Here is a 23749-nt window from a genome sequence, read left to right on the forward strand (position 1 = left end):
CCTCGGAGGAGGAGCAGAGCGGCATGACAGGGTGGGCCAGTGCTTGAGTTCACTGAAACAGAAAGGGAGTTGGGTGGGGATCAGGAAATGACTTTATTGGAAGGTGGCAAGGCTCAGCCTAGCTTCCCCACCCCTAGACTGGTGCCTGTATCTGTCCATCACACACCTTCCCACAATCTCAGTGTTCTCCATCCGTCGTCTGGAGCACCCTGGGAAGAGTTCTGTGCCCTTCCACTTATTAGACCTGGGAGGAGACAGGTGCCTGAGATAGGAAGCCTGTCTTTAAAGTGCTCTGGTGTGCAGGGGAGCTTCCATAAGAGAACAAGGAATGCTTGGCTGAGGCACGGACCACAGAGTCATCTTCCTTTTGCTCCAAGATAAAGGAGTTGTGGAGCCCTGGAGCATTTATTCCCAGTGTACATCCTTTGCATGTTCCTCCTTCTCCCTTGGACTCGCAGGATGACCTTAGCTGTCTTTCTTTCATTCTGTTCTGATGCTTGGTGAGAGCCAACATTCAGATCTGGTACTCCCAGCCCTCCCCATCTTCTAGGCCTCGGTTGATTATCCCCCGCAGGTCCTTCCTCAGGGTCCCTTGTCGAAGCCTTTCCCAATTGGTGCTGCTTCGGGAGGTACTTCGAGATACTGAGGGTGTAGGAAAGGACAGATAGGCACCAAAGGGATGTGCTGTCTCCAGTTTTTCTCCTGAATCTTTTTCCAAGTCCTCAGAGTAGAGGCCATCTTGTTGCTGGAAGGCCTGTGCATAGCGGCGGATGCGTTGTCTGTTGAGATCTTGCCTGTCTTCCACCCTAGGGAGAGTGGAAGAAGGGATTTCTGAAAAGAAGATCCAAGTTCAACACTTGTCATCCAGCCCTACCAGAGTTGAAGGTTCTGTGCAGCCAGTGTGGGAACACAGAGCACCAACCCTTCAACAGCCAAGCCTCTGAGAGCTGCAGGCTCATCTCTGATGATGCTTAAGGGGCCCAAGCTCAAAACTGAGTCTTGTCCTCAGTTAAGACAATGAACACGGGTTCTAGAAAGCATACAGGCCTCCACAGAGCTTCTAGGAACAAGAGAAATCATCTAAAGTGACTGCTTAAGGAATACCACATCACTTACCTCAAGAACCAGCGGTCGCCAAGACCATACTCTCGCCCACATATCCCAGAGCGAGGCCACAGGCAACGAGGTAGCTTCCGCTCTAACATCACAGTGGTGGCCACAACCTTTATTTAGGTAGAGAAAGGGAAGTGAGAGCAGGTCAGGTGCTTACTGAGAAGGGCCGGGAGAGGAGCAGAGTCTAGGCAGAGAGAAGACAATTTAGTAATGGAGAAACTCAGGGACTTGTGGCTTTCTAGAGATGGAAACAAGCCCCCAAACCGAGATGGCAGTATGAACTTAATAGAGCCTATTCCATGGAAGAGAATGGCTGAGACTTGAACCCACAATTCTTTATCTTGTAACTTGAATGCCATGGTAAAGTCAGGTGGCATATAAGAGGTTCTCAGGAGAGACCTTGATCCCAGGTACAGGTAAGAACGGGGAAAGCATAAAGGAGTTTCACAGGTTTCAGAATGTTTTGACCCCACCCCACATGCATAAAGTGATTTCAAAATATAAACATCCTACTTGGAAATCTAATATCCACAGATTTTTTTCAAAAGATTTCTTCCAGCAAACCCTTCTTCTTAGCCAGCTTAGGATTTTATTCCATTTCCTAACATCACAGTTAAATGCTTTCCAGGGTTTTATAGTTCCATTTTCATTTTGCTTAAATTATTTTTGGGGAGATAAATTCTTTTCCAGGAATATCTTTAAATGGGGGCCGGATTCATCTCATTGTCTTTTATGTATGCCCATCATAATGATCTGACTTAAATAGCTTCTGCTGCTAAAGAGAGGTCTTTTTTTTTTTTTTTAATGTCATTTATAACACATTCAATTTTTCTGGGTCAAATTTTGCAGGCTTCAGTGTGTTGAAGAAGACTAGATCATTCTGTTCTTACTTGGGAGCGAAACTGACCAAATATAGTTTTAGCCATTTGTTCACTGCTTTTCTAGAAAAGACCAAGGGTTTAATTAAGAAAACTATACAGAATCCTTCCCAACGTTTCCAGAAGTGCTCTTTGTTACTACTTAAATCCCCCTGGGCATGTTTCATCATTTTACAATTTGTGCAAAAACCTATCCAAACACACATGGAGTACAAATGGCTCCTTTTATCTGAGCTTGGCCAGATAGATGCAGTAATCCTCCTAGCCACCAGAGGGCTCACCTGTGCTCTCCAGAGCTCATCTCGCTCATGAGCAACTCTCCAGTGAGTGTCACCCATCATGGCAATGAGGAGGTTAAGCATCAGCAGTGTGGCGATGATGGCAAAGGCAGCGTAGGTAACGCTGTACATGAAGGGCAAATCCACGTCATAGTTGGCAGGGCCATCAATGATGGTGAGGAAGAGTTCAAAGGTGCTGAACAGTGCCATGGGGTAGTCATAGAAATGGCCCAGCTCATCAGGATCCTCTGTCTGGAAAATGATATAGAAGGCTGCTCCACCCAAGGGGTGAGAGTTGCCATGGCAACTGTGTCATGAATAGCCCACCACTTGTCCATTCTATTCCCTTCATCTCATATGGTGGTCTCAACTCTAAACAATACATTTTAAATTATTTCTTTAATTTTCTGAGATGACAAAATTATTCCCTCCCTTCACTTTCCTCCTTCCAAACCATCCCATAAATCCACATATATATATTTTTTTTCATAATTCAATAAATATGGCCAGCTCAGTCTTACAATGTTACTTGTTGGTAGGTTACCCTTTTGTATAGTTCTAACAAATTGGCATATTCTTTCCTGGGGAGGAATATTTCTTCTCTCAGTATTCCTTACCTGTCTGTAGGTTTGTGTTTTGTTTTGTTTTGTTTTATGTGTGTGTAGGGCTGAGCTTTCCCCTGTCCACATTAGCATGTTTATTGCAGTTGTCGTGATCAGCTCAAAACTGATAAATTTTAAGTAATATATTATGCTTCACTATTTTCTACAAGACTCATGTTCCTATTCTGACCATGACACTACAGTCAGTCCTTTACTTCTGAGCAGCATTCCATCTTTAGACATTTCCTGGCCTCTTATCACATCTGGCCTCCCTCCAAGTTCAGTGTGAAGATTTCTGTATCCTCTAAGCTCCTTGCAGCCCTTTCCTCCCACAGATTGCATCCTGGTGACTTACCTGAAGCAAATCCTAGAATTACCACAGCCATCAGCCAGCAGAATCGCATCAAGTCACCAAATATCATCTACAAAGAGGAGGAGGCAGAGAACACTACCTTCAGAGCAGTTACCCACCTGACACCAGCAAGTCTAACCCCAAACATCAACCCATACCAGGATGGGCTGGCAAACTACAGCCTGCCAGCTAAGTCTACCTGCCCTGTCTTGGTGAGGTTCTTAAACTAAGGAGATTTAAAAGCTTGTAAGAGGATTTTAAATGTTTTCAAAGAAAGACAGTGAGAAAAGTATATAAAAAGAATGATGTCAGGGTCACAGCACCTGCAATATGTACCGCCTGGCCCTCTGGGAAAGTCTTAACCTTGGTCTGAGGCTCTTTATTAGAAGCGTGGGGGAGGAACTGACCTTCTGAATCATGATGGTGAAGGGACCCAGCATCTGGAATCCTCTGGCAAAGTACATGACATTACACCAGCCCAACACCAGAGCAAAGGACATGGGCACCACCTCTCCATCTACATTGGTGAGTCGCATCACCATGGTCACCAGCACCATGAAGGCATAAGTGATACTGGGGGGGCAAGAAAAGTGGGTCTAATGAGAAAGAAGCCAGGCTCATCCTGGGGACCTAGCAACAAGAGTGCAGCTGAAATACACCTCATAGTATATCAGACTCAGTCTTGACAACATACAGTACTCTGAAGTTACACATCACAGAGAGAACTCGGAGATAAGGGAAGGTGGGAGATGCTCTAATGAGATGAAGGATGGAAATGAGATGAAGGAGACACTCACATGATGACATGGAATGGCCCCCCGAGAATGGTCTGTCCAAAGAATCGAGTGACCCCCAACCTGAAGATGTCTGGAATCTGGAAAGAAGTTAGAGACAAAGGCATTTGTAGTCCAGAATGCAGAATGGACCCCTGGGTCAGATGGCCTCCAGCAGGATTCTATCCACACCTCACCTCCACCAGCAGGATGATCACAGCCCCAACGATGCTCACGAGTTCCCCCACCAACCGGAGGTCATCCTTAGGGGTCACATAAGCCTCCTAAGGAGGAAAAATGTTGGTAAATCACCTGTCTTTAACATAATCTAGTTTCCAAGGTCCCCAGCTCTTTCAGTTTTTTGTTTGTTTGTTTGTTTGTTTGTTTGTTTGCTTGTTTGTTTTCTAGCCCATCAGATTCAGCTAGTCTCAAAACTCTGCTCCTAGAGTAAGAATGTATGCATGTCTCTGTGTGTGCATGTGCACTCTGTGCCCTCTTAGGAGATCTAGGTGAGAGGGGAAAAGCTGGTGTGGAGTCAAAGTGGGACAGCGCTATGGAAAACAGATTCCTAGTGTACTATCTGTCCCTCCCCAGGTGTCACCTGAAGGAGCTTCTGCTGCATCAGAGTGTTGTCCCGGGGGTTGGTGCGGTTAGTGATCCTGGGCTTGAGCGGGCGGTAGACACAGCACATGGTAAAGCAGATGATGTACAGCACATAGATGGCACCCAGCACACAGAAGTAGGGCCGCCCATACCTCTTCCACTTGAGGCTCACCAGTTCCTTTACAGGTGTCTGGTCCAGGATCTGGCGAGCCTGCAACAGAAAGAATAGAAAAGTGTCTCCATGACCCTATCACCCCTCACCAAGGCCTGTGCTGTGAAAGACTGTACCTCCCGTTTCTTGGTAGTAACAATAAGTTCCAGTAGGGATTGATCATCTCCTGAGGAGTCAATCTCAGTGAGGTCATACAGTGTGGAGGTCAATGGCCCATATGTCCACTGGATGTGTTTCCGCTTCTGCATCAGGTGTTGGAACATCTGAAAGAGAGGTGAGATAGTCAGGACTCACAGCTGCATGGAATAGCACAGCCCAGAAGGAAAGGACTAGAGGAGAAGGGATTTTCATTCTCTTAAAGAACACAGCCTTTGGAAAGCCAAATAATGCATGCCACCCAAATCCTAGATTTATCTTGCTCCAGGAATCATTCCAGAGCCTGGAGCTATGAGGGAATTGGCAGATCTCTTCTGGAAAGGACAAATTGGCTTGGGCATTGCAGAAAATCTCAGCATGAGGTCTAGACTACATGAATTCTCAGTACTTCACTAGGAGTAAACATGCAGGGAAAAAAAAAGCAGGATGGTGGTGGGGAGCAGGGGCATGAAAGACATAGGCTGAAACAGAGCCTAATTAAAACTGAGAATGGGATCTAAGGCGTGTTTCAGTTTTCTTTCTTCCCAGAAAAACAAAACAGAACAACCCTAGGGTAATTAAAGACCCCTTAGGGTATGGTCTCACCACAATGTTGCCTTCCACCCCAGCCAACTTGAAGGGGGTGAGTCCCTGGTTATTGGGCACAAGTTCCAAGGACTTCAGGTGGTCTCCCCCATCATAGGACAGTAGCAGGTTGTACATCTGGCAGGCAAAGGTTTTGTTGGGCTGCAGGATGAGTATGTGTAGTACTGTATTTCCTGGGGAGAACGGAGACTGTCATCAGGTTCCCTAATGACTCATTCTCCATCAGAGAGAGAGAGAGAGAAAGAGAGAGAGAGAGAGAGAGAGAGAGAGAGAGAGAGAGAGAGAGAGAGAATCCAACACTTTCCCCTCATCCCCACTCTTACCCAGAGAGTCCTGGGCACGGATGTCAGCTCCATGCTCAATGAGCAGTCTAACAATCTCCTCACTACCCACACAGGCAGCAAAGGACAAAGGGTGCTCTCCTGTGGACACAAAGAAATCCATGGTAGGAAACAGCAGGATTAGACAATGAGAGTGATATCTGCCCCCCAGGCCCACAACTATCTCTTTGCTCCCACATCTCAGCTTGTGGCTTGGGGTCATTTGGCCAATATAAACCTCAGGAAAGAACCATACAGAAGGTTATGGGGGAAACTGGCCCCTGGCCCTAAGTTTTAAACACACCACTCTCCCAGCCTCCCAGAAGATATAACCAAGGAAAGGGTCCTCCTTACCCACTGCCCCACTCTCTACCTCTGAGCCTGGTCCTGGCTCTTACCATAGTAAATGAGGTTGTGAGGCCTGTAGTGGAAGACAGAGCCTGTAGCTCTGGCAGAGACACTGGCCCCTCGGGCAAGCAGAGCACGGACCAAGTTTACATTCTGGTTTATTACTGCAATGTGCAGTGCAGTCTGACCTGGCCAAGAGAGAATTATGAGTTGCATATCTGTTCCCAGGACCCTGAAGGAATCCCTTCTGTGTGTCCCCGTAGTTTCCTTTGTGCCACCATCTGGGATGGATGAGAGAGACCCTGTGGGTATTAGAGGTTCCCAGGAGAGCCTTTTGTTTCCTCCGTCCAATTCAGCTCCTTCTCTGGGCCTCTGGACCAGATGTAACGAGTTGTCATTAGGACATAGCAAAAAGACAGCTTGGTGACTAATAATAAATATTAGAGATCTTCGGAAAATTTCTCTGGTTCCCCAAATTATCGACTTGAAATTGTTGGAAAACAGCTTACCATCCTTCTTTGGGCCTCACCTTCATATAGCTCCGAAGTCATGGGCTCAAAGACTAGTTCTGGGGCAGCCTCCATTAGCACCATGGCAGCCTCCAGGCTATCATAGAGGGCTGCTATGTGAAGTGCAGTTTCCCCCATGGCTCCTAGCATTAGAGAGGGGGGAAGAACATATAATGTCTTTGGGGCAGTCAATGGAGAAAAAACAGGCTCTAAGTGTGGAGCTCTCTTAGGATAGTCTGTAGGATTGGGGAATAACCTACAGACCAAGGCTAGAATTCTGCTGCATACCTCTCTGGTGCACCTCACATCCTTCAAACTTGAGCAGCTTGCTCAGAGCCTGGACATCGTTTTCTTTGGCAGCTAGAAGAAGAGGTGATTCCCAGATCCTACCAGGAAAGGGGAAAACAAAGATGATAACAGTAAGCATACCCAGCTGCAGGACACATTATAAAGACTTCACTCAGAGGTGTGCGCCTCAACAACAATGAATGGTAAGGTTCCTTCCCCAGGCAGGAGGGTTCATTACAGTGTAAGTGTAACCAACTATTTTCTCCCAATTATTCAGTTCACCTAAACTGAATTTGCCCATTTAGCCTGTGTAAGAGAGTGCACTAACTAGTTTTCTATCCCGTAGGACTGAAAATACTGAAAATAAGAAAATGCAGGATATAATACAGGATATACTACTATACAATATATTATAGTATGATATATAACATATAATATAATGTTATATATAATACATGCATTATATAATATATACAATAATATAATTTATATTACATTATATATAATTATAATTTATATTTCTTAAGTATATATAAATACAATATATTAATATTTATATAAATACATAATTAATTGTATATGATTTTTATATTTATATATAATATATATTTATGTATTATATACTATATATAAAAAGTCTGGGCACATGGGACCAAGAAAGAGGAGTTTTGTTCAAGTATACATTCACCCCATGACCTCATCATGCCTGGAGTGGTCTTATTCTGAACTCAGAAGTGCCCTAAGATTGCCCTGAATGATGAGATTGTTTTCTATGTACTGGAGGTATAAGGAGTTCCTTCCTCACATTTGTGGAGTAAGTTGACATGCAGAGACTGGTGGGTTTCTTCTTTTACAAGATGTCTTGCTATTTGACCTTCAGAATGGGACATTTGACTCCCCCATTTACCCTGTTCTCTGGCAGTATCTTCAGGACTCAATCTAAAACCAGCAATGGCCCTTGTGAGAAATCTTGGCTCCAGGCAGTGGTCACTCATATCCCCCACTCTCTTTTCTCACATCTTAATGTCTACATTTTGTCTTTTGTAAGTCAGGAATCCTATGGGTGATCAGCCATCTTATGCAAATTAATATGAGATTTCAACTCTCAGATTACCCTTTGGTCTGAGTATGTCCAGGTCTGCAGTTTAGGAAGAGTCCCAATGGATTCTTGTGAGAATGAAAGTTCTGGAAGTCTTTCTCAAGTCAAAGTTATTGAATGTGGTTCATGCGTGTGAAATTGTTGAAGTCATAAATCCAAGGAATGTCTTGGAATAGCAGCCTCTAAAGAGCACACTTTAAACCTTAGGAAGTCAAGTTGTCTGTCATTCTCAGACACTGTCTCTAGGCTGCTCCTGTCTTAGGTGCTACTTTATTTCTACCATTAGTATCTGTGAAGATATAAATGGAAGATGAAGGGGAAGGGAAGAGTCTACTTTAGAGAATCCATTTCTTGAATTTCATGTGGATGTGATGGCTGTCCTTTTCCCCTTCCATTCCTTCTCGAGTGCATCCAACTTGGAATTCAGATCCTCTCTCAACTCCCAGCTCCCACCATTTCCTTACTTATTATTTTACTTTTATATGTTATAGGCAAAAGTATGTCCTTTGACTCTGCAAATCACCTCTGTAGTCTTACCCCAACTAAAACACATGGCTCCAATTTTACTGGGTTTTTCTTTCAGCTTGGAGTAATTTGGTCTTTCCACAGGAGTAAAAGCAATTGTTATATTTATGCATAGATAGCCTATTACATGGCATACAAAAGCATCTGTACAAGCTCCCATCCTAAAGTGTTGGCAGTGGTAAGAAGCTTACTGCAAAGCTGGGGGGTGGAAAAGTGATAAAGAGTAGAAAGTGACTTCTATCTCCTCCAACCATAACACGCAGCTCCATCATAAGCCAACAGGTAGCAATCGGTTCAATCAATCATTTAAGATTCTGACAGACACCATTTAGTTCTTCCTCTTTTGTTGCTACTAAAGCTCATTGATTCACGTCTTTATTCTCTGGCCCAGTATTAACAAGACATTCAGTTGGTTTTCCTGTGCCCTACTTACCTCTAGTCTTTTCTTTTTTTTTTTTTTATGCTGTCAAGATAGTCTTTCTAAACGGTGATACAGTCACAGCTTACAAAAAGCCGACCGGTCTTTCAGTGCCCAAGGATAAGGAACACAGAGGCCCTTCACGGTCTTTGTGCAACTATTTTTCCATTCTGTGATCCTCCCCCTCACTTCTTACACCTGGCATTTAAGTCTCACCACAGGCCTCAGCCCCACAGAGCACACCGTTCTCGCTGGGCCTGTGCCCACAAGACTGCTTCTTCCTGAATCCACTCCCCTAACCCAGTGATTGTCCATTGTGAATTCTGCACTTCTGTGCCCTGCAAAATCACCTAGTGTGCTGTGGGTGCTTACTCTGATTGTTGTCGAATGGATGAATCAGCGGTGGTGCCAAGGTGGCTTTACACCCCCTCCTTGTTGACTTTATCTACCACCCCCTAAGTCAACCTTAAATAAACACAGAATCGAAATGGGAAACGGGGTTTGACTTGAAGATAATGCTGCAAGTTTTCTATACTCTTCACCACAATGATGACTCCAACCATTTTCCCAAAGCTCTCTTATGCACATGTTTTAGAGTCAGCACTAGAATGTAGGGGAAACAATGCTTCCTACAAAACATACACACACCACCACCACCACCACCCTCTAATATTTTTACTCTTTCCATTGGTCTCATATTTATTGTAACATATACTTAGTGTTGTAAATAAAATATGTTTCTTCCTCTACACTTGGAAATCACAGAGTTTCGTTTTATTCATGACACATCTCAGAAACTGGCAACTGTCCCCCATGAGCCTCTAATGTGTATGTAATCTGTTCTCTTTTGTCTGTTGCTATTCTAGTAGGCCCAGGAAAGACCAAAGGCTGCTATATATACTGGGAAAAGTTATAGGATGTTCAATTAAGATCGAACCTTAGTTATACAACTATTTCAGTACTACTTCATGTGTGTTCTTTGAAAAAATTAATGCATTTATACAATGTATTTTGATTATTCCCATTCACAGCTACCTCCCTCTAGCTCTATAAATATATCCTATGAAATATTTTAAGACATCCCTAGAGTAACAACTTATCCATTATTCATCAGAAAGTCAAATCAAAAGAAGTGCCCCGTGTCTTATCTGTCAACTTAGTCAAACCACACCCCTAGTAAAGAAACAACTAATAATCCACCTCAACAATGTTTATAAGAAATGACCTTCTCTGGCTGCAAACTCCAGAATTCAGTAAAATTAAGGAGAAATGGTCAGGGAGCATGTCCCAGATTACTTTATTACTTGTAGTAACTATATAGGGCCACAAGGTGAGAGCAGAGAAAGCCCTAATTTCCTAACATAGTTTTGCCTCACAATTCCTGGGCTCCAAAAGAAGTAGAAGGTATACCAAAGAATCCTGTAGATTCTCTAACAGCAATCAATTGTAGAAGCTTAGAGGACAACTAAGGGACAGGGGATAAAGGGGAGAAGCAACGCTAAACATGTCACACAGGACCATCTACAAAGAATTACAAGGTGAAACCATACCAGGATAGAAAAAACCCGATTTACAGGGGGTAATGATTCATAGCTTATTAAGAGAAAAAATTCTTCATATGAAAAGCAATTAAATGTCCATGGATAATATTTCCTAGTAACATACAAAATATTTTTAAATAATTAAAGCAAGAAAGAAACAAAAATGTGAAATTACATAAACTGTAGTGACAGAGTAACAAAAGGAAATAGAAAGTATTAAAAACATGAAGGATATTTTAAGGTTCCTCAATATTTTGTTTTACTTGGGAATTAAGTATAAAATTGAACAGTCCAGTTCCATGATGGCTTGGGAAAAACTCAGTTAATGGTGTTCTTGACACAAAAACCGAGCATGTTGTTGTTGTTGTTGTTGACATAAGATAGTGTTCACTTGTTCAATCCCAACACTGTGTCTCCAAAGTAAGTAAGTAATGGCTTCCCTTCTCTATGACTTCTGCTTCCCAAGCCCTCTGTTTCTGGTTCTTATGCACATATAAGTCTATGTGTGCCATGTACATGAGTCATGTTCTGTCGTTTATTCTGGGAAACAAGGAAGGATCCACTGAATTTTAAGAAATATTCAAATCAGAAAAGCAGCAATTTGCAGAAATGCAATCTAATCTGTTCATGTAACAGATGGAGCCTCAGGGTGAGTACTCTGAAGTGCTTCATCCAAGCAGGTCAGAGTCTGAGCTGAGTGCCTTGTTAGCTATTTCTCTGTCCTTCTTTGTGTTAATTAGAGCTGGAAGTGGAGGGTCTCTGAGGATATACTTAAGTTTTCCTACAAATACCATTACAGATGACTGTAGGCACCAGTAAATCTTTAGAGATAATACTATATGGTTGCCAGGAACATACATTTTCTAATGATATATATATATATGAATACACTGTCAGTTGGTGTCTTCAGACACACCAGGGGATTCTATTACAGAAGGTTGTGAGCCACCATGTTGTTGCTGGGAATTGAACTCTGGGTGCTGGAATTGAACTCAGGACCTCTGTAAGAGCGGTCAATGCTCATAACCGCTGAGCCATCCAACCCCGGTACATACATTTTCATTCTGACTGGATTCATTTCTGTTAACAAGAAGGTCGCTCATAGCCTCACTGATTTTTGTCATCTTCAGTAGTTGCCTTTTTAATAATATATTTTCTTTGTTGTGATCTCATTTGTTCAATGTGCCTTTCAGTTTCCAAAGCAATGTCACTTAATCCCATACTTACTTTCCATAGCCATATACCACCAGCTGAGTAATTCTCTCATTGTTTTTAATGAAAAGGAAACTGAGGCAGCAAGGTTAAACAGTTGCCAGAAGATCACAGAGGGTTAAAAAGCAGACTCGATTAACAAGAACATAGCCCAAGGCACTTTCCACTAAATTATGTGGTTCTTCTAGTTTTTATGGCTCTTCCTGAGTTTTCTTGGGAGGTGGGGGTCAGGCCCAGAGCAATGACCACAGATGAGAAAGATCAGTCATGTGTGGTAGCATGGCATACACTGGGCACTCATAGGCCACCTCCCTCCACCTGAGATAAGATGAGGGAGTCAAAATCTGGAGAACATGGCTCTTTCAAGACTTGGAACCAAGCTGTTTCTTAACTGCCACAACTCCTTCCCTTGGGCAAGTAAACAAGTGTGTGTGTATGTGTTTATCAAGGCAAGAACTGAGGTCTACAGAAGAGTGTCAGAGCTTAGCTTGTATAGAAACTTTACCTCATACACATTATTTATACAGGTATCTATGGAACCCAACTCAAGCAAGAATCTCTGTCTTCCCAGGAACTGAAAATGCCAGCACTGTAGGGGTGGGAAGTCAGGTTGGGCAGCCTCCGTGAAGTTCTCAGCACACCCCACACTATCAGAAATCAGATACCAGATAGGACAGTTTCTTTCTGTACTCCCTCAACCCTTGTTTAAACCTTTGCATGACCTTCACCCATGCTTACCTTTAGCCTAAGTATGATCATTCTTCCAGAATCTGTAGGGCAGTGGTTCTAGAAGATCCCACTCTCTACCATACATCATGTAAACTCAAGTCCCCTCCATACAGTGATATAATATTTGCACGTAGTTTATACATTCATAATGCACTTTAAGATTATGACTATACTCTGTGGCCCAGGCTGGCCTGGAACTCACTGTGTATTTCATTGTAAACTTGTGGCAACACTCCTGACTCAGTCTCCCACTTCCTGGGGTTACAAGTGAAAACCACAATATTCATCTTATTTACTAACTTTTGGATTTTTGGAGACAGGTTTTTACTATGTTATTTAGACTTGCCTTGAGGTTTTCAATCCCCTGTTTCAGTATTCTAAGTACTGAGAGTACAGGCATGTACCACTTCTGTGACTTCAACCTGTGTACTTTAAACAATCTCTAGGTAACCAATAATGCCTAATGGAATATACATGCTCTATCAGTTGCTATTGTACCATATTGTTTTGGAATGATGACAGAAAAAAAATGCTGTACATGTTACATATTGATGTAACTACCATGAACGTATCTATATAGCACATATAAGCAACAAAATAACTTTTTTGTCTTAGTATTTTCTCTATGAGCTTGATTTAATCTGAAGATATGTAGGGACAACATGCACTTTGGTACACTTTGCTCATCAAAACACAGGCTCCTTGAGAAGCAAGAACTATATCAGATTAATTTCCCACAAACCTAATGGAGTACGAGTTATGCTCAATCAATGTTTGATGCATTAGATATACAGAAATGAGAAATTCAGGCCAGAAGAAATAACTTAGTAGAAATGCGAAAGAGTTGAGAATTCAGTTAATACGGCATTAAACTAGGGAGCTGCATAATTAAGACCCAAGGGAAGTATATCACAAAGAGAAAGGCTGACTTCCCTTTCCTCATCTTACAGAGTTCCTTAAAAAGCTTTGCCTTATTGAGAGACCATCCTCCGTGAAATCCTACCTGGTCCTGTTCCTAGAATTTCTCTTTGGGCCCCCTCTCTTGAGCTCTAACTTGCTTTTGTGGGGATGGCAGAATCTCCTTCCCTCCAAAGCCTATGTTTGACTTTATACTGGATAAACCAGGTGATGGTATTATAGAGGAGGAGATTCTCTCACAGTTCATGATGCTCATTTAAGTGTTTATCCCCTGGCTTGTCTAATTTCTGCCATGTCTTCCTTGTACATAGCTGATCTCTCAGGCCAAGAAACTATAGGAAATTTCAGTTCCTTCTGGGAAGTACCATCCAAAGAAGGCCACTACCATAGACACCAACTGTCTGGGAAAAAGAGAGTTTAAGAAACTCTGGAAACAGATGTGTTGGGGTGGGGGTGGGGGCAGAATCCTGTTACTGATGGCAATAGGCCTTTCTAGCCTAATACTGCAGAGGAGGCCCATTAAAAGGAAGGAAGAAATGGATGCAGATTAGATGGGTGCCAATAGCATATGTTTAACCAGGCTGCCTGCTCAGGCCCAATTCCTTTACTTTGTTCTTCCTGTGTATGAGATGTTGGAACCTCACCTGCCCCTTTCAAAGCCCATGGACTTTCTGCAGTCTGTGTCTGATGCCCCCAGCGACAGGGTCCTGAGAGTGGGAAGAGGAGAAGTGAAACCAATGAGGAATTATTCTCTAACAACAATGCTATTCTATTGTCCTAAGATGTCATCAGCCAGACATGTGCCCTACCCCCCACTCTCCCAGGCCTGGGGGGAGAGAGGTGGGTGGCTGCCATGAGAGACAGGAAAACCACAGCTCCAAGAAGGGGCACATCCCAGCAGGGAATGTTTAATCAAAAGCATAGGAAATCCCAGGCAGCCTTGAGGCCAGGCTAAGACAAGTCCTGCATTCAGAGATGGAGAAAAACCTGAAGACAAAAACTTTCTGCCTTTCCTCTGTGAATACACATGCTACCTGTCACTGAATTGCCTTGGAGGGAGGCCACAAAAGCAGGACTTCCTTTTAGCATGTCACCAAATGGGTGGGGAACCCCAATGGCAATGTCAGAGAGAAGAGTGCTCACAGGTTGGGCCCAAGATCCAGTGGATCATCCATTTTTCTGCTCTCAAAGCCAACGCTAAGATGCCATGAGTCAGGAGTGGCTACCAAGTAAATAGAAGGAACTCTACTTTTAGCAGATAGAATCAAAATAGGAGATTTTCTAAGAGCTTAAACTCCAGACTCTCTCCCAGTCCCCCTAGCCTGAAAGATAGCATGGTGAGCATCTTTGGCACTGAGTCCAGGAGTCCATGCCAACCCATGAATAGAGAGGAAGATACTCCAGGCTGCAACCGAGCATTGTTGGTTCTTTAAACTCCTCAAGTAGCTGAGACAAATGCACAGGAATGATATGTATTTTCATATTTTAGGCCATCTTTTCTTACTGCTTTATTTATTCAGTCACTCATTCATTTCCACATGCATGCTTCTATATAAAATGTGTTTCTGTTATAGTCTTCTGTAGGGGCATGGAGTACAGATACATAAGATATTACGCTGCCACCATCACCTTTTGGGGAGATGGCTTACAAGGGGGTAGTGAGATGCCTGGCTACTGGGGAAGTACTCACAGGAATCCTGCAGAAATGAATGGTACCTTAAAGGAAACTAACAACTGTGCCCAGGCAACTTCCCACCTGACATTCTGGCCAGCTAGGCTCACAGGCCAAGGCTCAGGAGAAGGTGCTAACAAGGGGCACAAACTGTCCAGACAGGGTGCTAAGAGAAGACTCAAGCAAGCCAGGAGGGGTGGGGTGTAAGCCCTGCTCCTGCAGAGGTAGAAGACACAGAAGCAGATGGCAAACTTACCTCTTCTGCTGCAGCAGGTTCTGCTCGTCTCGGCTCTGAGCCCAGGACTCTCGTCTGTGGAACCACCTGCAGAACTTGTTCCATAGGCAGAGTATTAACCCCTTCTCCTTGGGCAGGGACCACCCCATGGGGTGGAAGGCAGGTTCCTTGGGGGGCTGAGGCTGATGCCAGACCCCAACTGGGCTCGATCCTGGGGCCACATTGGCACCCCCAAGAGCCGGCCTGCCCTCTCTCTGTAGAGGTCCCGTCTCCTGTCTTCTGTCTCCTACTTCACCTGTGGAGCTGGTGAGGCTTCCCGTGGCTGCCCCTAGGAGCCAGAAGAGGGCTCCTGCTTTGTTCCTCTTGGCGGAGCTGGAAATCTGCTAGGCTTCTGTCTCTGGAGCTCCTGTTGGGAGTGAGCAGGAGCTATGTGGGCACTCCCTCCCTCCTCCCAAATTACCTGAGATTTAAAGAGACAGGCCCCAAAGTCCTGCCTACTGAGACCATGCGTCAGCTACAACTCTCTCCACCCTGAAACTCTTCCCCTGTTCTTAGGTCTTCAAAGAGATTAAAGAGCTGGCTCCTGGACTTTGGGATACCCAGTGACCTTTTTCTAGGAAGGCTTGAACAGGTCAGGCTCATTGCAGGATGGAGGAACTGCTGTCTGTTTTCACTGAAGGTCTGGGTTTTAAGTTCTCTTGAGTCTCAGGGTTAAATATCTCACCTGGCCCTGAACAAATATATAAATAGCAAAAAATCTCACCCACTTTGAGTTAGCACTGGTTTCTGTAAAGTACCAGACAGTACATGTAAGTATTTTAGGCATTATAAACCCAGTATAGTCTTTGAGAGACACTTTTTCTCTTTGGCTGTGGGTTGTCTCCATTATCACCATTTAATGATGTAGTATCCATCCCCAAGCTAGTGAGTCAGGGTATAAAATCTAGCGGTGGAAGATCGGGATTTTTCTAGGGGTAGGTGGGTTACCAAATAAGACACAGGTTGGTCCCAGTGAGGTGGCACCAACCTGTAATTCCAGCCCTATATATGTAGATGCAGAAAATGGAAAGTTGGAGGGCAGCCTGTGCTACACAGGGAAACTTTGTCTGGAAATTAAAGCTGTAAGAATGCCTAGATAATTTTTTCAATAAATATAAATATTTTATATGCTCTAGAGCATTTTATCTAGCAACTTCCCCATAAAGACATTGGGTCATTGCCACTGGCACTAGGCGCAACAATTGAGTGTGTCTCCACAAACTCACGTGGAACCTATAAGGCTATATTTTGCCCATGGAGATAATGGAGGTTCCAAGTGCTAGAGCGAATTCTCGAGGTCTGAGAAGTGAGCAGTGAAGCCCAAACTCACCCGGTACTCTGTAGTCTGCCTTGTTTAGGATTTTCCATGCACTCACTCTAATAGGCAAAATTCTGCAGAGTTAAGACTTCCTCAAACATAGTCACAGGCATCCTGGGTCATAGCAGCAGGAGCAGCAGCAGCAGCATTGGACTGCAGCAGGGGCCAACCTGCAGATAAATCTGGCTTATTTGCCTTACATGGAAGAACCTCTGCTTCATTCAAAAATCTTCTGCCTCCCAGGGGGCTCAATTATCTGGGATGGCAGCTGGCTGTTGAAGACACAGGTGTCTGTATGTCACTCTCCAGCTTCAGCTTGTTGTTTTCTATGTCTGATCCAAAGATCAGGAAGGCTCAATAAGAGAAGCGTGTGTGTGTGTGTGTGTGTGTGTGTGTGTGTGTGTGTGTGTGTGTGATTTGCCTGCGCTCTGGGTGCTATATTGTGCATACAACATGTGTTTGACATATGGTATGTATATTTCATATGCACCTTTGATCTGTTTGTGGTGCTTCCTGTGTGCAAGCTTCGTGTTGACTATGATACTGTATGGGGGTCTTATGTATGTGTATGTAGGATATGCAATATATTTTATGTTTATTGGCATTGTATGTATTGCATGTTTAATGAATGATACATCCATGGATTATGTGCTTTTCATGTAATGTGCACGGTACATGAAATACGTGTGTATGTTTTATGCTTAATATGCATGTAATAATGGTATGTTGTATGTATGTGTTTAGTATCTAGGTGTGGCATGCATAATGTAGTATGTGTTTGCTTGGTGGGGTGTGCCATATGTATTGTGTGGGACTAAGTTTGCATGACCAAACTCAAGCATGTGTGTGTGTGGGGGGGGGGGGNGGGATTCTTGGGAGCAAAAGTAAGGTAACTGTGTGGGTGGGGTATGGAAAGGCCACCTTCAAAAGGAAAGCTACTTGTGTTCCTGCTCTTGGGCCTAAGGCCAGGCCATACAGCCCTGAGCAAACAATGCACTTCGATTAGCTGCCTTCCCCACCCACCTAGGGTCAGTGAGTTCGAGCTGGGTGGGGGGAAGGCTAGAATCCAAACCTTGAACCCAGGACCTTTGTGCCCATTAAGCCAAGTGTTTGTCTGACGCTGACCAACTCCACCTTCTCTGTCCTCTTCAGCTCCAGGAAAGGACCCCAGTTTAGTCACCAGTAGGAGAGTGGATAACACAGCCAGGCTTCTATCATGCTGTGGAATGAAATGATAGAAAGTCAGAAGAAATAAGTAATTTTCTAATTATCTTTCCTCTTTTTGCTTGGCTTTCTTCACTTGGCTTTGTTGTCAGATGGGTAGTGCTACAGATGGGACATTGATAATAGTATCAAAATGAGTAGAGGTACAATTGGGGTGACTTGACAGTCACAAATTTGGACATCAAAATTCTCTCTTTTTGTAGCCCACATCACGATCTTGGGGCAGGATGAGTCTGTAGACTGTTGTCTTTATCCAAGGTCTGACACTGGCACCCCCATCAGGCCCTTCCAGTCCTGCAGTTGACAGGTATGTCCCCCTATACTTCCTGGACTTCTGGTTCTGAGGGGACAGAAAGCATCTGAAGATCACAGTAGCTTTGTCCAGATGCCACCACTGAGAGAGGAATTAGTTTGACCTCCTAGAGCCAAGGGATGTTCTCATGTTGTATGCTGCCTGTGTTTGAGTGAGGGGCACACACAGGCTATCACAGGGATTGGCCTGAAGTAGTGAGACTTGTACTCTCACTATTTCTAAATCTATTCCCCTGATGACAAGCCTGAGGAGACTTGTGACACCGAGCCTGCTATTTAGCTTCCTCTACCATGGTCAGCAGACGACAAGTCTAGAACAGGCCAAGGCACTGCACAGGAGCAGTTCATTCTGTCTGTTTCTTTTTGCTTTGAGCTTAACCTCCACTCCCATTATATGCTGGGGTGATGGGGAGGCATCAAAATATTAGTGGCCCCCTCTAGGGGTCACATGAAGTGGGGCTAGAGATGTTAATGAAATTATATGTGTCTATCTGGGCTTCTGTGTGAGAATGGGCCTGAAATACCAGATTCTGCATTTGGTATGGTTGCTGAACCTAGGTACCGTGCATTCTGGAACAATTTGTTTTCCTGTAGGACCTGATGCATGCATCTTTCAATGCTTAGCAACTTCTGAACCTCTAGTCCCTAAGTGACAATAGTCTCCCTTGCCAACATCATAGTTTATGAAGTGTACATAAGTTGAATGAAATATATGTGGGGGTGGTACATATTATATTTGGGTGTGGTGTGTGCAGCATGTAGAATTTGTAATAGGTGCAGTGTATATATATATATATATATATATATATATGGGATATGCAGTATTATGTGCTATGTATGTATTTAACATATGCTTGCTAATATGTATATGTTGTAGCTATGATGTATTGTTAGGGCATGTATGCATTTGGCATATGTTGCATGTATGTTTATTATATGTAGAATGTACATGTGTATGTGGTACAGTTGGCATACATATATGTAGTTTTACTATTATGTAATCTGTGGTTTGTATGCAAATATGCCTTATATGTGTATGTGTTTGTTGAGTATGTATGTATTGTGTTATATGTATATGTAATGGATAGTTTGTTCACATGTGTGTGTTGCACATGTATGGTATATGGGCATGTGTATCCATGTCTAAAGCTCTTTGTAGTCTCTGCAGAACTCTGTATTTCTGGCTTCATAGTCCTCTCCAGTTCTTCTTCTTTCCCTTTCTAGTGACTCTCTCTGCCCATGCTTCTTATTTTGGGCCCTCCAGGAAAATGTTTATAGGCAGTTTGGTCAGCAGAAGATCTGGCCTGCTGATGGCTGGCAGACAGTGGGGTCTTTAGGGATGAAGCTAGGGCAGGACAGGGAGGAGAGAGAGGTCAGAACCAGTGCTCACTGAGAGTGGAATTTGTTCCAGTCACTGGGTTCAAAAGCCCTGAGTGCCAACTCATAAAGCCGGTAGAAGAGCTTGACAGGTTAGCAGGTGAACAGGCACATACCACACACACACACACACACACACGCACACGCACACGCACATGCACACGCACACGCACACACAGCACCACCCAGGGGCCACCATATCTGATTAGGAGGCTGGCCAACTGGGCTCTCATGCTAACTCTGTTGCGTCCCTGTCTGTGACTAAAAGACAGTTTGTGCCGAAACTCTTCAAGGTCCTTTTCAACTCAAACATCCTGTGATTCTGAAGAAATAGGAGTCAGGTGCAGTTTCGTGTGTACATAAAGACACTTCAGTTTTCACAGGTCAGGAGGTCTAATTCCTTGCAGAGCTTTTGTGCACCTTTTCCCCAGATGTGCCTTTGTTCCCCTTCTCTTCCTCCTGTCAACTGCCATTGTAGCTCCATTAATTTGCCCAACAGTAAATGAATGCTGTGATCATTTCCTGCTGTGTCCTGTGCAGGCCCCATGGAGCTTTACAACAGGAGAAGCCCTCTGGAGTTTCACACCCTGTGTTTCTTTGGAAAGTTCTAGACAAGAGTCAAAAGAAGGATGATTGAAAGGCCAAGGTGCCAACTACTGGCCCCTGGAGAGGCAGAGGCTGTGGTGAGCAGTTCCAGGAAGCTACTTCTTTCCAGAAGTATGCACATTTTTAAAAGTAGTTGATGCATACTTTGTGTGGAAAATGTATCAGTGTGTTAGAGCAATGTTTTGTTGTTGCTGTTGTTGTTTGATTGGTTGGTTTTGTTTTGTTTTTGGCATGGGGCACTGTGTAAGTGTGCCCATGTCTATTTTCTGGTGCCCTATGACTAATCTGTATATTTCAAAATCTACCCTGCCCCATGCTTTGCAGGACTCACCCAGGTCATATATGGGTAGATGGTCCCATCCATCCTATTGTCCTTTTTCCTGTGCTGGCTTCCTTGATATGATTCTGCCACCTTTCTAGCCACATTACTCTTGGCGGTCTGTTTGGCTCCACCTTGATGGGTACACTCATTCCAAGTGCAACAGCTGTAGACTTGTTCCACCTTGAGAATGCTTGTGCTGATGTTGGTGCCTGCCTAACCCAGTCAATGAGTCAGGCACTTGTTCCTCAGTATCCAACTCAGAAGATATCTGGGGAGGGTCTGAGCTTTGTTTTCTGTGGAACTTGAAACTATCTATTATGGATTTGTGAGAGAATTTGTTACTTTAGGGACCCCACAAGCTCTGACCTCACTCATTCAGCACCAGGCTCAATGTCACTTAAGCCCCAGCAGGGGCCCCCTGGAGATATGATGTGTAAAACAAGGTGTCAAAGTCCACAGCCTGCCCCTGGGTGAGCCACAGTCCTACAGGCCTTGTTTTCCCCAGCCCTGCTTTGGCTCTGTTGCTTCCTTCTTCGGCTCTCTTTCCCACCAACCATGAGGTCATCTTCCTTCTAAAACAGAACCTCAATCTTCTTAATCTCACTCACTGTTCTGCATCTCTTTGTCTGCAGAACCAAAGAGAAGGAAGACTGAAGAAGTGTACACAGCACTTGAAGCCAATGAGCTCTGCCAAACTATGCAGCAAAGGTGGGTTGTTAAGGTGGGTTGGCTTCTAGAAGAGAAAAGCAGAGAGAACAATTGATTTTTAGTTGTGGCAGCTTCGATCCAGCTTCAATGCTGTTGGAAGCTTGACTTTGACTAGTCACTGATTTGTAAAAGTAGTTCCTGATTTGTAAAACTAAAGACTCAGTGTCTTAAGGGCCCCTGTTCCCCTCTTCTTTCTCTATATTTTCAGACCACCCCTCTTCCCTTCAACTTCCCCAAGCTGGAATGAAGGCATTTTCACCTGGAGGAGCTTCTTACAAATGGATCTTACCTTCTCTGGTCAAGTCTACATGACTCTATATAAATAACACTGGCAGGTGCTCCACTAGGGAGGGAGACAAAAGAGAAAGCCACAGGCTAAATCAGGGCAAACATGCTTCTGATCACCTTCTAGCTCAGGGTAGCAGAAGTGTAATGATTTCCAACCTTGTCCATTCATAAAATTCTATAAAGCAAAATGGGGGGGGAGGAGACAAGGTGTGTAGCTCCTCTAGTCAAACAAGAGTAAGCAGACTTACTATTATAGGGTAACGTCTGAATTCTAGGTTCACATCTACCATCTGTTTCTATTCTTCATGAATTATCTGTTTACGTAGCCAAAGATTTGGAGATGTGGATGAGGTACTAGGAGTCTAGAAGAAATAGTATTGTTTAGGGCTCAGGCAATGGTCTTGAATTTCTTTGTGGCTGCTCCACCCCCACCCCCACCCCCACTTTGGAAAGGGTGTATTTGATTCTTGTCCGAGCCTTTCAAAAGCACATTTTATCACTGATCTTTCCCCCGATTTGCTCCCACCTGCTCTTATTCTTTTTCTCTCTCCACCCCAAGAAACTCAGTGAAAGGGCAGCCTATGAGGTGATAAGAACTCTTTTAAATTCTATTTATTCAACGCAAGCACTCAGTGAAACACCCCATCACCTCCGTCATAAAACTAAGCAAAATGCCAGACTTGTTAAAGAGTGGGGGTGATTGCTTAATGTGCATAGACATGAAGAAAACTGTGGGAAGAAGTTGCTTCTTCTTTTTAACGATACTAGTCTACGTGGAGGGATGAGGAACAAACATCAGAGAGCAAGAGGAAATGTTCTAGGGGCTGGAGGCATATGTGAGGTTAGGGGAAGATTCTGAGCCCTGGAATCAAGATGCAAGTCCCCATTTCTCACAGGTAGGGGATTACAGTTCAATCTGTGATATAAGGGAAACTGGGCTCCATTGGGAGGATGTTCCAAAAAACAAAGGAGCACCAAGATGGGGCACAAGGCCTGGGGAGATTCTGTGCTGGATACTTGAGCAGGGTGTGGTAGGAGACTGAGAGGAAAGTGAAGAGGCAGCAACTAAGGGGGCCAAGAAAAGGTTACCCAGCTAGGAACAAGGCAGGGCCTGAAGCCAAATAGCACATTCTCTGGGTAGCTGTTGGGCAATTCTGGGTCTACCTAGGCAGAGAATGTGAGGTCCCTAGTCAGTCACTAAAATAACAGGAAATAGAGAGAAGGCGGGGTGTGGGGGGAGACCTTAGTTATTCTGCAACTCCTGCCGGTCTGTCCCCTCCCTGCCACTAGGCACAATTCCAGGACAAGGGACAAGGGACTGCCCCATATGTAGATCTCTATGTATACTCGAATGTGGATGTCTGAACATGCTACCGGTGCTTATTCAGCTTAGGTGTACCAGAACATGTATGGAGCTCTGGGAGCTAGGAACAGAGTATGAGATGAACGGAGGTGAGCTGAGTGAAGTATGCAATAGCTTCCTGATAGGAATCTACTTGCACAGTGCCTCATGCTGTCACTGGGAGACAATTCCCACACAGGGATCCCATTTGCCTTCCTTTGCTCCCTTTCCTTCTTCTGTCTCCAAGGTATGCAGCTATCTAGGCTGGGCCATAAGTCCTGGCCCACAGATCACAGTGTACAAGGGAACCATCAGAACACGGGACTACCAGTGAGAGTTAACATTGAAACCACCACTGTGTGAGTTTTTGACCAAGGGCATCTGACCATTATGGAGGACATTCTCCTAAGGTATATTGAGAGATACACAAGTAGCCCTGAGCTTGGCATTACTTCAAAGTGTCACTGGGTTTCAGAATTTGTCAAGAATGTAGTGTCCCACATAGGTGGGTTGATTCTCCACCTGTCCATATGGTCGAGGGAGATAAGTCTTTCCAGGCGTTCATAAGCCCTGGATTATCTTCCTGCTCTGAACTACTCAGGCCTATGACCTCAACTGGACAGCCTGAGAATTGACTTCCTTGTCTGTAAAGAGGAACATTCATCCTGCCCTGTTAACTTTATAGGGCTGTTGTTAGGATTAAAGGTGATAATGGACATGAAAAGATTTTATATACTATAAAGTAAGGCAGGAATGCAAAGCACTGACATGATCAATGTTGCTTGGATGGGAGTATTTGAAAATGAAGAGTCTTAAGAGATAGCTTTATCTCAAGTTGCATAGCTTACAATGGAAGCACTGGCTTTGAGGCCAAAAACATTTGAGTC

The 23749-nt window shown here is 44.1% G+C and overlaps 1 protein-coding gene across 1 annotated transcript; it reads right to left on the reverse strand.

Moving 5' to 3' along the window:
* Positions 1–69: 69 nt before the first annotated feature.
* Trpv6 (transient receptor potential cation channel subfamily V member 6) lies at positions 70–15770 on the reverse strand. The gene is made up of 15 exons (XM_021165016.1): positions 15348–15770; positions 6978–7075; positions 6710–6832; positions 6231–6368; positions 5836–5934; positions 5513–5685; positions 4888–5034; positions 4598–4810; positions 4194–4280; positions 4021–4097; positions 3631–3796; positions 3227–3293; positions 2273–2541; positions 1117–1223; positions 70–806 (listed from the first exon to the last, which is right to left on the reverse strand). The coding sequence occupies exons 1-15, from the start codon at positions 15473–15475 to the stop codon at positions 515–517; spliced, it is 2184 nt and encodes a 727-aa protein (XP_021020675.1). The 5' UTR covers positions 15476–15770; the 3' UTR covers positions 70–514.
* Positions 15771–23749: the final 7979 nt, after the last annotated feature.

The sequence above is a fragment of the Mus caroli genome, chromosome 6 (assembly GCF_900094665.2).
Source record: "Mus caroli chromosome 6, CAROLI_EIJ_v1.1, whole genome shotgun sequence".
NCBI classification, from domain to species: domain Eukaryota; kingdom Metazoa; phylum Chordata; class Mammalia; order Rodentia; family Muridae; genus Mus; species Mus caroli.

Excerpts from the sequence above, each read along its gene's own strand:
- Trpv6 (XM_021165016.1), bottom strand. The coding sequence starts at position 15,475 with ATGGGGTGGTCCCTGCCCAAGGAGAAGGGGTTAATACTCTGCCTATGG. Across the intron at positions 6,833-6,977 it reads ATGTGAGGTGCACCAGAGAG|GAGCCATGGGGGAAACTGCA; the intron begins GTATGCAGCAGA and ends CTCTAATGCTAG. Across the intron at positions 4,098-4,193 it reads TGATCATCCTGCTGGTGGAG|ATTCCAGACATCTTCAGGTT; the intron begins GTGAGGTGTGGA and ends ACTTCTTTCCAG.